The sequence below is a fragment of the Alexandromys fortis genome, unplaced genomic scaffold, assembly GCF_014885135.2.
Source record: "Alexandromys fortis isolate MF-2015 unplaced genomic scaffold, M_Fortis_MF-2015_v1.1 scaffold_37, whole genome shotgun sequence".
In the NCBI taxonomy this organism is placed as follows: Eukaryota; Metazoa; Chordata; class Mammalia; order Rodentia; family Cricetidae; genus Alexandromys; species Alexandromys fortis.
Window position 1 is genome coordinate 6,971,312 of NW_026067914.1, and position 16,392 is coordinate 6,987,703.

Below are 16,392 nucleotides of genomic sequence, written 5' to 3' on the forward strand. Positions count from 1 at the left end.
CTAAAGTAAGTGGGAGAAATAATTAGGATAAAGAGCTATAGTGTTTTATTTTTATTGGGAAAGGAAGGAGGGATACATATGTTTGTTACTTGTGTGGTTAAATCTTTAAATTATGAATAGAATCCAGATAGTAGTCACAGCCCTAGGGAAGCTTGAAACAGAGAATTTTAAGTTACATTTTAAGACCCTATGTCAAAAAAGCCCAATGAAACAAAAATACATAAATGAATCAAAAATGAATGCAGCTGTGTATTTTCTGAGACACTTTTTGTCCCAAAGAATTTTTTTTAACCCAAGGAAGGAAAACAGCTTTCTGTTATGTCTGATTAATATCATCTCTAGAAGCAGTTATCCTATTGTTGCGTCAGTTTTGTCTGACATAGCTATTATCTTTTCTGTTTTCATCTTTTGCCACTTTCCTATGTGACAGACAGGGTTTGAGGACTTAATTTGGTTTTTACCTTTGTTTTTTGTTGTTGTTTGTTTGTTTGTTTTTTGCTATTTATTAGTTCTTGTCTTAGTTACTTTTCTATTGCAATGAAAGAGACACCATGACCAGGCAATTTATCGAAGAAAGAATTAATGAAGTAGGGACTCAACTTCACTTTCAGAGAGTTAGTAATTAGCAGACAGGCAGACATGATGCGAGAACAGTAGGTGAGAGCCTCTGTGTTGAGACAACAGCAACAAGGAGAGAGAGAGATAGCATGGGCTTTTGAAAACTCAAAGCCTATCCCTAATGACACCCCTCTGTCAAAATTATACTTCCTGACCCTTCACAAAAGAGTTCTGCGGAATGGGAACCAGCATTCAAATATGTGTAGACCATTCTCACTCAACTACCACATTCCACTCCCTACCAGCATGGATTTGTGATACCACAGTACAAAATGAATTGAGTCCAACTTCAAAAGTCCCAAGATTCTTTCACAGGTCTCAGCAGTTTTAGAAATTTAAAGTCTCTTCTGAAGACTCCAGGCAGTCTCTTAGTTATAACTTCCTGTAAAAGCAAAAGCAAAATGCAAGTTGAAATGAAATGAAATTTATGCCTTTGGTAATACTGAAGCATGCATGGGCAGCCTGTATATGGTGGTTCTGTTGAACTTTCCATATATTGGGTTTCATGGTCTAAGTTGATGAGGACCAGATCTCTTCCTCAAGAGGGCTCCAGATCTCATTACAGATGGTTGTGAGCTAACATATGGTTGCTGGGAATGGAACTTAGAACCTTGGAAGAACAAGCAGTGCTCTTAACCACTGAGCCAAAAGCAAGTTACATACTTCCAATATAAGTGGCACAGAATATCAGAACCTTTCCAGAGGGGAGGTAGGAGGCATAAAGAAGAAATCTGGACCAAAGCAAGACTCAGTGATGCAAATTCCAAATCCTATATCTCTGACTGATGCTAAAAGACTTAGGTTGCTTCTCTCTTCCAGCTTTGCTGACTGCAGCAGACTTCACTCTCTTGGCGTGGTTTCACTCGTCTATAGATGTCCTTGGTAGAAACCCCACAGCTTTATGCCGTGTCCTCTCTGAGCCTTCATGCAGGGATTCCTCTGCCATTTACCTGGCCTCAGTGACTTTCATTAGCTGTGAAGGAAGATTCCACAACTGTAGCCTGCTTTCTTGTACTGCCAGCTCCCAAATCATGTCACAGAGACTTACTATTTAGAGTGCTTGGCCTTAGCTTAGATTTGTTTCTAGCTAGCTTTTTTAAACTTAAATTAATCCGTTTTTATTCATCTATGTGCTGCTCTGAGGCTCGTTTACCACATCTATGTACTGTCAGTCCTGCTTTTTTTCCTTCCTTCTAGCTGACCAACTGACCCCCAGCTGGCTGCCCTTTTCTCTCTGCTAGCTCTTCTCCTCTCCCCCCACTCCCAGGTCTATCCCTCTTCTGCCTAGCCATTGGCTGTTTGATTTCTTATTAGACCAATCAAGTGCCTTAGGCAGGCAAGGTTAACAGCAACACATGTTTACATAGTTAAATTCTATTCCACAACACATAGCCCTGTACTGTTGTATCCTTTATGATTCTGAAGCTAGAATCATGTGGCAGTGCTGCCAAGTTCTTCTGCCTGCTTGGGATGGAACCTGGTCCTCTCCTTGAATTATATTTGCATAAGCTTTCCTTTGTTATTTGGAACAGGTAATTCCTTAATCCAGTGGTTCTCAGCCTATAAATTGCCACTCCTTTTGGGGTCAAAAAAACCTTTCACAGAGTCACATCAGATGTCCTGCCTATCAAATATTTATATTATGATTCATAACAGTAGCAAAATTATAGTTATGAAGTACCAAAAATAATCTTGTGGGTTTGAAGCATTAGGAAGGTTGGGAACCACTGCCTTGAGCCATTTCTTTTTACAAATTGCAGGATTAGCTGGGTGGGGTCTGGCTCTGAGAGCCTCACTCACTTAATTCCATTTCTCCTTGTCTCTTTCAGCACATATAAGGCTCCAACATAACATTTCCTGGTGCTCTTTAAATTGTAGACCTACATAAGAGTGGAACTAATAACCACATGATAGAGTCAGCATTAGCCTGTCCTGAAATTTCCTCTGCCATTGAAATTAGTCCTAAACACTTCAGTTTAGTCTTAGGCTGATTCTTACGGAAAGGGCAAAAACAGCCATGTTCTTTGCCAAACCATCACATGAATGGTCTCTAAGCCAGTGCTATTATTGCCCGCCTCAAAGACCTCTTGAACTGGGCCTCCATAGTCCTATCCATATGACTCTCAGCACTATTGTCTTCCAGGCTTCTCCTAGGGTGGCCCATTAAGTTCTTATAGCATTCAACTACTTTCTTAGTCTAAAGTCTCCCATATTACTCCAAAAACCGATAATTGGGCTTTTACAGAACAATAATAGCCCACTCTGTACCAACTCCGGTTACTTTTCTGTTGCCTCGAAGAAACACCATGACCAAGACAACTGATCCAAGAGTTTACTGGGAACTCAGTCCATACTTTCATGATTGGGAGCATGGTGGCAGATAGGCGTGGTACTAGAACAGTACTAAGGAATTCTGATCCATAAGCAAGAGACAGAGCTAACTGCAAATGACATGAGCTTTTGAAACCTCAAAGCCTACTCTCAGTGAGCCATCTCTTTAACAAGGCCACACATCCTAACCTTTCCCAGTTTTACCATCTGGGGACCAAATACTCAAATTATGAGTCCATGGGGCCATTCCTATTCAAACTATCACAATTCCATAATGTTTAGAATTTTAGCTTGGTATAGTATCTCTGAATCTTCTTGTTTATCTGAACTTTGACTTCATTTTATTGGCTTCATTGAATTTTTTAGAATCTTTAAATTATATTATCATGCTTAGATATTAAACTCAATCCAGACAAGTTTTTTAATGTTGATTAGATTTTACTACTAGCCGGGCGATGGTGGCGCACGCCTTTAATCCCAGTACTCGGGAGGCAGAGGCAGGCGGATCTCTGAATTCGAGACCAGCCTGGTCTACAAGAGCCAGTTCCAGGACAGGCTCCAAAGCAACAGAGAAACCCTGTCTCAAAAAACCAAAAAAAAAAAAAAAAAGATTTTTACTACTAACAACAGGCTCGTTCACAGAAATAATAAAGAGTTCCCATGCAAATTTTGCCCCTGCGTACACAGTCTCCACGTCAACATTTGTACCAGAGGGGGTACGTTTGTTATTAATAAACTATTTTAATGCATAATTGCCGTGTAAAGTCTACCAGACGTTTCATATTATTTACATGAGTATAAGATATCTTGCAAATTTTTCCCATCTATTTTTGATATATGTAGTTGACATAATTGCATTTTTATTAGGTACAGTGGTACATTTAAATACAATTATTGTGTAATGGTTTTTCGTATCATTGACATATTTATCACTTCAAACGTTTATCAGTTTTTAATGCTGGAAACATTCAAAGTCTTCTAGCAGCTACTTTGAAATAAAAGTTACAACTTAGAGATGTAGTTCATGTTAGAGCACTTGCCAAGAATGCAGGTTTCTGGGTTTGAACCTCAGTACCTAACACAACCCCCCAAAAGAAGTTTATGACTAATTTTTGTTAAGCATTGTCACCCTGTTGTGCCACAGAGCATAGATTATGGCCATTAGCTGTCTTACCACCACCACCTCCACATATTTCCTGTAGCACGATTAGTAAAACCTAGAGACTGATAGTGGGGTTCAACCTGAAGGTCTGAAAAGCAAAACAGCCAGCCACTGTCTCTTAACTCTACCTCGGTCTGAAATGGTGATTCTGCCTCCAAGAATCTCAGATTGAGACTGTGTGTGGGAGCTGTCTCCTGTCTTGTGTTCCTCTCTAGTGCTGGGACTAATGGTGTGCACCACTACCACCCAGTTTCTATGACAAACTATGTGGCTTTTGGGATTAAAGGTGTGTGTCACCACCGCCTGGTCTGTAAGGCTAATCAGTAGAGCTGTTTTACTCTCTGATCTTCAGGGAAGCTTCATTTATTAAAACACAAATGAAATATTACTACACTTGCCAGGCTTTGCCACTCTTCTGTTGTGGGATCATAGAGTGTTTGTGAATGGCTGCTTTTCACATGATGTGATGACTGGTTCTGTCCATGTTGTTGGAAATGATAGACTAACATTCTTTATTGGGGCTTAATTCCACAGTTCATATGTCCCACAGTTTATTTAGTCAGATGCTGACCTTTTTAAAATATCTCTCCTTATTCTTCCCCTTGTGAGTTATTCTTTAAGGACTGCTTGTAGAAAGAAGTACAATTTGAAAGACTATTTTAATCTACCATTTAAAATGTGTTTATTGTTAGTCAATAGATGTTGGTAAAGTGTACATACTCTGTACTCCAAAGGCTGGTTTCCACCAGGACTCCAGGATTACAAATTCTCTGCTTCTATCTCCAGAAAGGTCAGAAGAGATCTTTTACTTTTAGGAAAATGTCTTGTGGCACGATCCATTCTTCCCTCAATTTAGAGATTATTAGTGAGGTGTTTGCTTACTTGCTAATCTCATCTCCACGTTCCACATGGAGAGTGCAGGAAGACCTGCTTGAGCATAGTCGCTGTTTCTTGGGAGTCATCTCCTGCTGTCCTTTCCTTTTTGGTGCAAGCTATTATATTTTTACTTGGAGGCAGTAACGTGCATTGTAACTTTATTTTATTGTTTGTTTGTTTAGTTTTGGGAGAGCAAGAGTTCTTGAGATTTGGCTTTGTGCCCTCACCTTTAGATTGGTCTGACATTGTTTTACCTCTGGCTTTTTTCTTTAATTTCTAAGATTTATCATTTTATGTGTGTAAATGTTTTGCCTACATGTGTGTATCATATGTGTGCCCTGGTGTCTGAGAAGGTCAAAATAGGGTTTCAGAGCCCCTGGACTGGAGTTAGATAGTTGTGAGCCACCATGTGGATACTGGGAATCAAACCTGGGTCTTCTGCAAAAGCAGCAAGTACTCTTAACCACTGAGCCATTTCTCAGCCCTTATCTTTCTGACTTTTTATTATATAACTGAGCATAAGTTTTGCAGCTTCTGAACCATTTTAGGGTTTTTTGTAGTTTCAAGCTGATTTGGTTTCTTTGAATTGTTTTTGGACCTCCTACTTATTGCATTCATGTATTTTGTTTGTATGTTTTGAGCAATGTGTATGTGTGCCTCTATGGGTCAGAGAACAGTTTACAGTAGTCTGTTCTCTTCTTGGGCCCTGACTTTGGGGATCAAACTCAGATCATTGGGTTTGACAGTGATGCCATAGCTCAGTCAGTCATTTGATAGGCCCTAGAATTTCTACTTACAATTTAAAGAAAAGAACGGGCACTGGAGAGATGACTCAAGAGTTAAAAGCACTGTCTTTCCAGAGGACCCTAATTCAGTTTCTAGCACCCACCTCTAGTGGTTCACAAATGTCTCTTAACTCCAGCTCCTTGGAGATCTGACGCCCTGTCCCCTCTTGGCTTTGGTGGGTACCTCTGTACATGTGGCAGACAACCAGCATACACATGAGTAAAAATAAATAAAAAGTAAATTTGTTTTCAAAAGCTACACTGGTTGAACCAAATGCTTTGTACCAGAAAAGAGAAGATGGTCTTCATATGGTTCACTTTGTGTGGAGTATCAGGAGTAGGCAACTCTGTAGAATGTGAAAGTAGATTGGAGGAAAGGGCAGAAAGGAAGAGGTGTTTACTAGTAGATACGCAGTGATTAAAAAAATCTGGAATTGGACTGTGGAAATGATTGAATAACTTCATAAGTATACCAAAGGCCACAGAACTGTAAGTTTGGAAGAATGAATCAAATAAATTATACTGCTTGGGGCAGGGCAGTCAAGACAGGGTTTGGCTTTGGCATCTGTCCTGGAACTCGCTCTGTGTAGACCACTAGCCTCACAGAGATCCACTTGACTCTGCCTCCCAAGTGCTGTGATTAAAAACCTGCACCACCACTGCCCAAGTAACACTGCTAAATTTTTACGTACATGTCTCCAGATTGGCTACTTTTAATGCCTATTCCTTTACCTTTGTCTTTTATTCATTGGTTTAAGATTTTTGAGTCTCTTAAATGTAAAATACAGTGAAAGTATTTTTTTTTAATTCCCTTATGGGTAATAAAATTCCAGTGATGCATTAAATGAAAGTTGAGATAATACCCATTGTTTGTAAAGAAAAAAACAAGACCAGATGGGGCAAGCTCAGGCCTGTGTAATCTCAGCATTCAAATAAGCTTAGTAGGAAGATGGATCTCAGGACTGCTAAGTGAGACCGTGTTTCAGAATTAGAAATAGGCCAGAAGTGAAGGTTCAGACCTGTAGTCCAGTACACAGGAGACTGAGATCAAAGCTTGCATGGGCTATATGGCTACTTCTAGTTTAGCCTTTGGGGTGCAAAGTAAGATTGAACTTAAGAGATCCTCCTAACTCTGCCCCTAGGGCCCAGCCAGTTCTTTTTTTTTTTTTTTTTTTTATATTGAGGTTGCATTCTGTTGCCCAAATAATGCCACTTCAACCTTCGAACAGATAGTGTGAGAGGCTTTTGTTTATTTTGAATATTTTTAAAAATATTTATTATGTCTGCGTGTATGCCTGCAGGCCAAAAGAGGGCCACCAGACCTCATTACAGATGGTTGTAAGCCACCATGTGGTTGCTGGGAATTGAACTCAGGACCTTTGGAAGAGCAGGCAATGCTCTTAACTGCTGAGCCATCTCTCCAGCCCCTATTTTGAATATTTTTATATTATTATTTTACATTTATGTATGTGTTGGAACAACTTGGAGACGTCAGTTCTTTATACCTTTAAGATTCCATCAGGGCTGTGTGTGTCTCAGGGCCACTTGAAAAGTTCTCTGCCATGAATGTTCATCACAAGTGCCTTTTACGCATTGAGCCATCTCTTGCTCATTACCTTATCATAACTTCCCTAATCTTCAAAATCTTTAATGACCCTTGAGAATGTCAAGTGTCTATAATTCTGATGGTGTTAGAAAATGGTTATTACACTGTTGAATGTCTTTTATGTTTTTAATCTTAGGCTATGGAGTTGCTGGTAGAGAAAGCAATTAGTAGTGCTTCCAGTCCTCAAAGCCCTGGAGATGCCCTGAGAAGAGTGTTTGAGTGCATTTCTTCAGGGATTATTCTCAAAGGTGAGCTTAGTGTTCTTATTAAGTAAAATTAAGTTTATTTCTTTATTGAATAAGAAGCCCACTTTCTCAAGTAGATAATGCTAATAATGCTTTTATTTCTTTACAAAATGGGTTATAGGCAGCCCTGGACTTCTAGATCCTTGTGAAAAGGATCCCTTTGATACTTTGGCAACGATGACTGACCAACAACGTGAAGACATTACATCCAGTGCACAGGTAATTGAATTCTTGTTGGATTACTGTTCTTAAGGTTTAGGGTTTTTTATAAATGTTTCTTTACATGAAATAATTACATAATAGTTATTGTAATGTGCAATTGGAAAGTGAGTCTTAAAGAGAATATTAAAGGATATACCTTACCTAAGGTGGTAGGGCACACTCATTTAATCCCAACTCTCAGTAGACCAAGGCATACCAGGGCTATACAGTGAAACTCTGTCTTTAAAAAATAAAAAAGTATTTACCTTAAACTAGATTTCACTGATAAGATTTCTAATATTATATGGATGAATCTGATGATTGTATAATTTTGTGTATCATATATATATGATATATATACCAGGAAAATAATTCAACATTAAACACTTTGTTAAATGTGGCTATTAGGTTATATATCAGTTTTATCAAGAATTCTCTGGTTATGCAGGAGTGAACTATGCTTTTAGATATTATCAAAGTTTTGTCTTTCCTGGCACTGTTCTATATCGAGGATTACTATGGACTGCAGAGTCAGACTTCCCTGTGTTTTATGCCAACTTTGTCATTATAATGGACTCCAGATGATTGTGAACCACCATGTGGTATTGAATTGAGCCTGGGTCCCCTGCAAGAGCAAAAGTGCTTTAATCACTGACCCATTTCCTCCACCACTCCTTTATGAATCGACTAAACTTATTTAAGAATTGGTATTTTTAGCTTAAATATTTAGAAAACAGGCATACACACAGAAAAGTTCCCCCCTCCCAAGAGTATCAATATTTAAGTTTTAAAATTAATTCTATATTCTAACTCTATTTGCAGTTTGCATTGAGACTCCTTGCATTCCGTCAGATACACAAAGTTCTAGGAATGGATCCATTACCACAAATGAATCAACGTTTTAACATCCACAACAACAGGAAACGAAGAAGGGATAGCGATGGAGTAGACGGATTTGAAGCTGAAGGGAAAAAAGACAAAAAGGATTATGATAACTTTTAAAAAGTTTCTGTAAATCTTCAGTGTTAAAAATAGGTGCCGGTTTATTGGCTGTTTTCCATTCATAATAATGTCTACTTTAAAAGTTTATCAAGAATATAAAGTTCCATGGAAGAACCATGTTTTTCTATGGCATTAAAAACAATGTATAGTTTAAGGTATTATATGGATGGAAAGACACCGAAAAACATATTCAACTAGGGCAAAAATAGTGATTCCATTTCCCCCGCCCCCATATTTTGATTTTATTTACTGGTTGCCCTTGCTCCATGTATTTTTGTGTCTTCTATTAACTAGTGCATTGTGTTATTAAATCTTTACTGTATTTAACAGGATTTGTGCTTCAGTTGCTCCATGTATTTTGATATTTTTACTTAGAAGTTTGCTTTGACACTAGTTACTTTGTGTTATAGATATCCTTTACCTCTTAATATTTTACAGCAGTACGTTTTTTTTTTGTAACGTGAAGCTGCAGCATTCTTTTTCCTTTTGTTATTCTATATGTGAAGGATTACAATATAAGAACCTATCCTGCCATTTGAGTGCTCAGAACTGGGTGTTTCTGCAGATCTTGTGGCATTGTCTATCTAGTGTGATATATAAAGGTGTAATTAAGACAAATTTGTTAATCTAATCAAGTTTGCTGTTAGTTGTGCATTAGCAGTATAAAAGCTAATATATACTATATGGTCTTGCAACAGATTTAAAGCCTCTGCATAATTGATAATAAAATGCATGACATTTTTGTTTTTGATAGACTTTTAAAATTATAATTTTAGGTTTAACACGTAGGTCTTTGTACAGTTGACTTTTTGACATAGCAAGGCCAAAAATAACTTTCTGAGTACTTTTTCTTCTGTACAAGTGGAAAGGGCATTTTTCACATATAAGTGGGTTATTGTTTCCAAAAGAACTTTATCATTGTGCAACTAACAATAACTAGCCCTTAATTATGGTGACAGTTCCTTATTAATGTGTGTGCAATTACTCTTAACAGCTCTTACAGTGTAACACAGTGGAATGATCCCACACATTCTATCATCCTGATCATCTATAGGTCTATTAACAGTGAGATTGATAAAGTATTACTGATTTAAAAAATAAGATTATCTAATGAAAAAAAAACAGAAAATTATTTGGTGTGGCCATCTTACATGTGTATGTCTCATATGAAATGCTAATCCCCCAGCAGTGGTGTAATGCGAAGTTACATCTTACTGTTGATGTGCGTATGCTCTGATACACAGGTGTTGTTTTGTTGTCACAGCACTACAGTGAGATACAGAAATAAAAGCTTAAATTCATATAATGAGTTAATTGTGTTATGTGGTAGGCTTGATGAAGATGACTTTTGCTGATTCTATGCTTCAGTAAAACCATATTCATGGCCGGGCAGAGGTGGCACACGCCTTTAATCCCAGCACTCATGAGGCAGATGCAGGTGTATCTCTGAGTTCGAGGCCAACCTGGTCTAAGAGCTAGTTCCAGGACAGGCTCGAAAGCTACAGAGAAACCCTGTCTCGAAAAACTAAAAAAAAAAAAAAAAAAAAAAAAACATACATACTATGTACATGTGTGTTTTACTCCTGCCAGGTGTATGTTGGCTGGTCGTGTAATTTTGAAAGTTTTTATGTTTCACCGACATACTGGTTCATTTTTCTAAGGATTGAACCTTCCCCCAGACTAAAGAATAGACAATTCTGACTGTTCTTGCAGAGCTGTCTAATATTATCTGTATGACTTCAGCATGTGTTTATGTTTATATTTTTGCTATGGGCTTTTGAGTATCCAGACAATTTTTAATTTTTTTTTAAAGAAGTATTTTAACCCAAAGTTTGAGAGAGTAACAAATTTGGTTGGGAAGGTGTGGCAACAGGTGGGTTCATTGTAAGAGAGAGGTGAAGCTGTAACTCCACATACTGGTCAGACAAGAAGCACAGACAGGACAAGACTTCTCACCCTAAACCCTAGCCTCTTAAGAGTCTAATAACCTCCCACAACAGTGCCACTAGTTAAGAACCAAATGTTCAAACACATCTGGTTTGGGGGAGGGGGGCAGGCTACTTCATATCTAAAATACAGCGTTCTATTCCTGACTCTGTCCAAGTCATATATGTCGTGAAGTGAGCTCCAGCAGGCTGGGCAGTCCTGTCCCAGCACCTTGTCATTCATAGTCCACATGGCTTCTCTTGTCCATCCCCCTTCGGTGCTGACAGCTTTTCTCAGTGAGCTTCCCACATTTTGGCATCACGAACCCTAGAGTCTTTACTGCAACTTGTTTTTCACCTTCACTGCTTCAGGCACAGCCCGCTCAGGAGACTCCGTGTAGGGAATCTGACTCAGCTGAATATTGCCAAGTATCAGTGACTCTCTAGAACCTTACTTAAGCTGAATTTGGGCAGACACTTCGGCAACTTTTTTTCTACCAGATCACCCAAGATAAACTCTGAGCTTTTTTCCTTTAAATGAATATTTTTTTAAAAAATTAATTTTTATCGATTCTTTGGGAATTTCCCATTGTACACCCAAACCACTCATTTCCCAGCCCTTCCACATCTGCTCTCCACCCTTGTAAACTCCATTGCTGGTTTATGCCTTAATCCCAGCAATGAGGTAGAGGCAGGTGCATCTCTGAGTTTGAGGCCATCCTGATCTGCAAAGCAAGTTGCAGGACAGCCAGAGCTGTCTGCCAAGACAGAGAAACCCTAAAAAACTAAACAAAAATCTCTGGGGCTGGAGAGATGTCTCAGAGTTTAAGAGCACTGACTGCTCTTCCAGAGGTCCTGAGTTCAATTCCCAGCAACCACACTCTGGACCTCAACCTTCTGTAGTGAGATCTGGTGTCCTCTTTTGGTCTGCAGACATACATGCAGGCAGAATACTGTATATATAATACTTGAGTTTTATTTATTATGTATACAGTGTTCTGAATGCAGACAAGAAGAGGGCACCAGATCTCACTATAGGCAGTTATGAGCCAGTGTGTGGTTGCAGGGAATTGAACTCAGGACTTTGGAAAAGCAGATAGTGCTCTTAACCATTGAGCCATTTCTCCAACCCAATAAATAAATCTTTAATCTCCAACGCCTCTAGTCGGTGGCCTGCTCCTCTATCAATTGCTACCTTCTGTCATACCAGTCACAGCTGTTGCACCTCCAGTTCCTCCCTACAGGCACCACTGTTCCTCTGCCTCTATAGAGTCACTTGTTCATTGTAGTGGCATCCAAAGCTGGGGTGTGTCTTACAGTATTAGCTTTTGCCCAAACAACTTCACTTGGAATTGTTGGTTGCAGTCATTGGTCTAGTTCAAGGCCTCTTGCCCCTGGCACACCATCAGTACTGGGCCCTCTCTGAGACCTCTCTGAATATCCTGCTGTTGTCCCAAGTCATGGAGGTCCTGTGGCTGTGGTTTCACAGGATTAGTCCCTTCACCCTCGAGCAGTTCATAGATGGGTAGATTTTGGAGTGGGCCATCTCAAAGCCACGGATCTGGGCCTGGGTGGTAGCTGAGTTGTTCAGTCCGGGTTTCCCATGTGTGGTCACTGGCAAAGGAGTGTAACCAGCTTCAAATGAATATTTTCAGCTGGGATTTCAGTTTAAAACCCTGGGACCCTTCATCCCAGTGCTAAGAGAACACACAAAGTGGACTCAGTTCTGTGATTACCCAACCTTATAACAGAAGCAGCTTATCTCGGTGTTAGGTACGGGGTCAGCACGGTAGCTGAGGAAGCACATCCTGTTAGAGGAAGTGTGGGAGGGAGGTTGTTAATTGTGTTTGTGTGTACTTGCACCAAAGGACACCTTGAGGGAGTTCTCTACTTGCAAGTAGACTTCAGAGATATATGGCCAATCACGTTTGGCAACAAGCATCTTTACCCCCTAGGCCAAGAGGAATTTTTAGCTTTATTTTTCGTGTTTTGTATTTTTTTAAACAAGGCCTCATGCAGTCATAAGACCTCTTATTATGGAGCCTCTGAGCTCCTGAGCCACACTACTTTGACCTCCCAAATGCTAAGAGGCATATGCCACCACACCCACAAGAATTCTTAGCGTTTCTAGAAGTGTATAAACGTGTGTTTTATCCTTGAAACCCCAATCCAGTGGACTTGTTTTGAAACTATGTAATGTAGTTGGGACCACAGAACAAATGGAAACAATTTTGGAGAAAGATGAAGGGGTGTTAGAGTGTGGGGGCGAGTATCTTAGAATACATGTAGAGATCACAGAACCACCTAAGAGACACCTACCGTGTGGGTACTAGGGATCAAACGGGTTGTCAGACGTGACAGAAAATATCTGCCCACAGTCATCTTGCCCTAGAATTTGTTTTCGTTTTGTTTTTCAAGACAGTTTTTGTGTAACAGCCCTGGCTGTCCTGGAAAACCAGGCTAGCCTTGAATTTACAGAGATCTACCTGCCTCTGCCTCCAAAATGCTGGCATTAAAGGAGTAGGCTACCATGCCCAACTACAATGCTTACTGTTGCATGAAATCTCAAAGGAGATGAAAGAGCTTAGTATTAGATATGATAAAGAGGAAAGAGTTGAAACAAATCTTCGCGTTCTCTTCCTATGAGATGAAGTAAGCACCTCCCTTGCTCGTCACCATTGAATGCAGCCATAAAACCTGCGTGAAACACACCGGTGATGGCGTTGATGGCACACGCTTTTAATCCCAGCACTAGGGAGGCTGGTGGATCCCTGAGTCCAGCTTGCTCTACAGAGTGAGTTTCAGGACAGCCAGGGCTACACAGAGGAAACCCTGTCTGGAAAAAAAATAAATGAATCAAAAATTCTGGGTGAAATGCCTAGGAGCAAAACAAGAACTCCAAAATGTAATGAGTAGCCAGTTAATTAGAGAACCATAATTAAAGTGCTACCATTCTCAACCACAAACATGTATTCACTTTCAGTCTTCCACTGCCTTAGCCTTCGACACAGTCGTGGGTGTAGACGTGGATGGCAACTAAAACGGGTTTCTAGGCAGAGAACTGGAAAAGAGGGTAGGGTGGGGTAGAGAGAATTGGAACAGACTGGAGAGGGGGAAATTAGTCCAAATGAAGGCCAGCATTACCCTGATACCAAAAACATTAAAAAAGCAATTCAGGCCAAGCCTGATAGTGTGCGCCTTTGGAAGACAAGCAGATAAATCTAAGTTCTGTGAGTTCAAGGCCAGCCTGGGCTACAGAGTGAGACCACATGTCTCAGAATAATAAAATAAATAATAGACAATTCAGAGCTGGGCCTAGTGATCTAGACCTGTAATGCTAGCTATTCAAAAGCTGAGACAGGAAGGTTACATGACAGTTCTAAACAAAACCTTATCTGTGATGGTTACTGCTAACTTGACAAACTCTAAAACCACCTTGAAGACAAACTTCTGGACATATTTGTTATTTGTGAGGGAATTTCTAGGCTGGGTTAATTTTGATGGGCAGACCCACTATAAATGTGGGTAGTAGTATTTCCGGTGAATGGGGTCTGTAAAGAGAAAATGAGAATACCAGCATTCGTCTCTGCAATAGGATCTCTGCTTTAGGCTCCTGCCTGCTACCAGGTCTTCCCCACCGTGCTTGACTGTGAGCCAGAACAAACCCTTAAATTACTCTCAGGTATTTATCGCAGCACCAAGAACAGTAACTATTGCATTATCTCAAAGTAAAAATCGAAATAAAATTTTAAAAAGTAATCTAGAGATAAAGAGGAGCACCGGAGGACATGTCTGGCATGGTAAGTCCCTGTGCTCAACACACAGTTTACAAAAGAAGAAAAGAACAACAGAATGTCTAAGCAAGCTTAGACTCATACACTTCATGAAAACAGATCTCTGGAACAGCAAGATGGCTGGCCCAGCAGCTAAAAGCACTTGCCATACAAAAGCCTGAGACCTGTTGGATCCCAGAACCCACAGTGGAGGGAGGGAACTGCCTCCTGAAAGTTGTCTTCTGACTTCCACCGTGGCACACATGCATATACTCACACTGATAAAATAACAAAGTTGGATATATGGTGGCTCACGCCTTTATTCCCAGAGCACTCGGGAGGCATCGGCAGGTAGAACTCTGTGAGTTCAAAGCCAGCCTGGTCTGCGTAGTTAATTTAGCCAGAGCTACATAAGTGAGACCCTGACTGAAAAACAACCAACAACAAAAAAGGAAGTTAGACTGGACAGTCATTCACAGATTCATTAAAGCCGATTTATGTATATGTGCAAATATCACTATCGAGCTTTTACTTGGGAGTGCATGGCTGGGTAATCATTTGAAAATTAATGAGTATATGAATCTTATTACTAAAACAATAAAAAGACGTTTTAAAAATGAGTAAAAAGGTGAAAGAATAAGAATTGGGGATAAAGATCAAGGCAGAAATGAATGAAATAGAAATGAAAAAGAAGCAATGATGCAGAGTTGGTTCTTTGAAAAGTTAAATAAGAATGACGGAATTTAGCCAAGCTGCCCAAAAGAAAGAAAAGACTAAAATTTAAAAATAAAATTAGAGATAAAAAGGGTGTTTTAGGATTTTTTTTTGTTGTTATTTTGGTTTGGTTTTGGCTTTTTGAGGCTGCGTTTCTCTTTTTCTCTGTGTAGCTTTGGAGCCTGTTCTGGTACCAGCTCTGTAGACAAGACTGGCCTTGAACTCACAGAGACCTGCCTGCTTCTGCCTCCCATTTAATCTGCTGGGATTAAAGGTGTGTGCTACAACCACCCAGCTTATTTAGGGTTTCTATAGCTGTGAAGAGACACCATGACCGTGGTTACACTTATAAAGAAAAATGTCTAATTGTGGTGGCTCACTTACAGTTCAGAGGTTTTGTTCATTATCATCATGGCAGGAAGCAAGACAGTATGAAGGCAGAGATGGTGTACAAAAGGAGCTGCGAGTTCCTACAGTTTTGACTCAGGCAACAAGAAATAGTCCGAGACACTGGGGTGACTTGAGCATCTATGAGCCTTCAAAGCCTGCCTCCGGAGTGATGCGTGTTGTGCAGATTCATTCTAATTGATCGCAATGAGAAAACCCTGAAGTCACGTATTGGGGTAAATGCTGAAAGGTCAGAGAAGAAAAGGAGCCAGGCACTAGAGAGACTTTTTACCTCTACCGAATCCTTAGACCAAAGTGAGCAAGTCCTATCTACTGGAATCCTCAGACTGAATCCTAAGCTCCTGTCTCCTCCTGCCTTATAGTCCTCTCTCCACTCAGCCATATTTGTTTCTACCTTCCTAGTGCTAGGATTAAAGGCCTGTGACTCCCAAGTACTGGGATTAAAGATGTAAACCATCACTGCCTGGCTCTGTTTCTCTTTTAGACTGGATCAGTCCCACGTAGCTCAGAGTGGCCTTGAACACACAGAGGTCTGGGATTAAAGGTGTGCCACCTCTTTCTGGCCCCTGTGGCTTAGCTCTGCCAGGTAAGCTTTATTTGTTAGATCACAAGCAAAATATCACCCCAGATGCACTTCACCACACCTACTCCAACAAAACCATACCTCCCAATAGTGCTATTCCCTGTGAGCTTTTAGGGGCTAATTGCATTCAAACTATCACCAAGGGTAACAATAGAATTTGAAA

General features: G+C 40.0%; 1 protein-coding gene across 4 annotated transcripts in view; it reads left to right on the plus strand.

Moving 5' to 3' along the window:
* Positions 1 to 10,132, plus strand: part of Zfr (zinc finger RNA binding protein) — a 64,796-nt gene extending 54,664 nt beyond the window's left edge. For 3 of the 4 annotated variants that reach the window (XM_050138985.1, XM_050138986.1, XM_050138987.1), the window contains 3 exons: positions 7,515 to 7,626; positions 7,745 to 7,842; positions 8,647 to 10,132. In XM_050138985.1, coding sequence (XP_049994942.1) covers positions 7,515 to 7,626; positions 7,745 to 7,842; positions 8,647 to 8,826 — 390 coding nt within the window. In that variant the 3' untranslated portion in view covers positions 8,827 to 10,132. Of the gene's footprint in view, positions 1 to 7,514; positions 7,627 to 7,744; positions 7,843 to 8,646 lie in introns of those variants that run through there. The other variant, XR_007591160.1, reaches the window with a different exon arrangement.
* Positions 10,133 to 16,392: the final 6,260 nt, after the last annotated feature.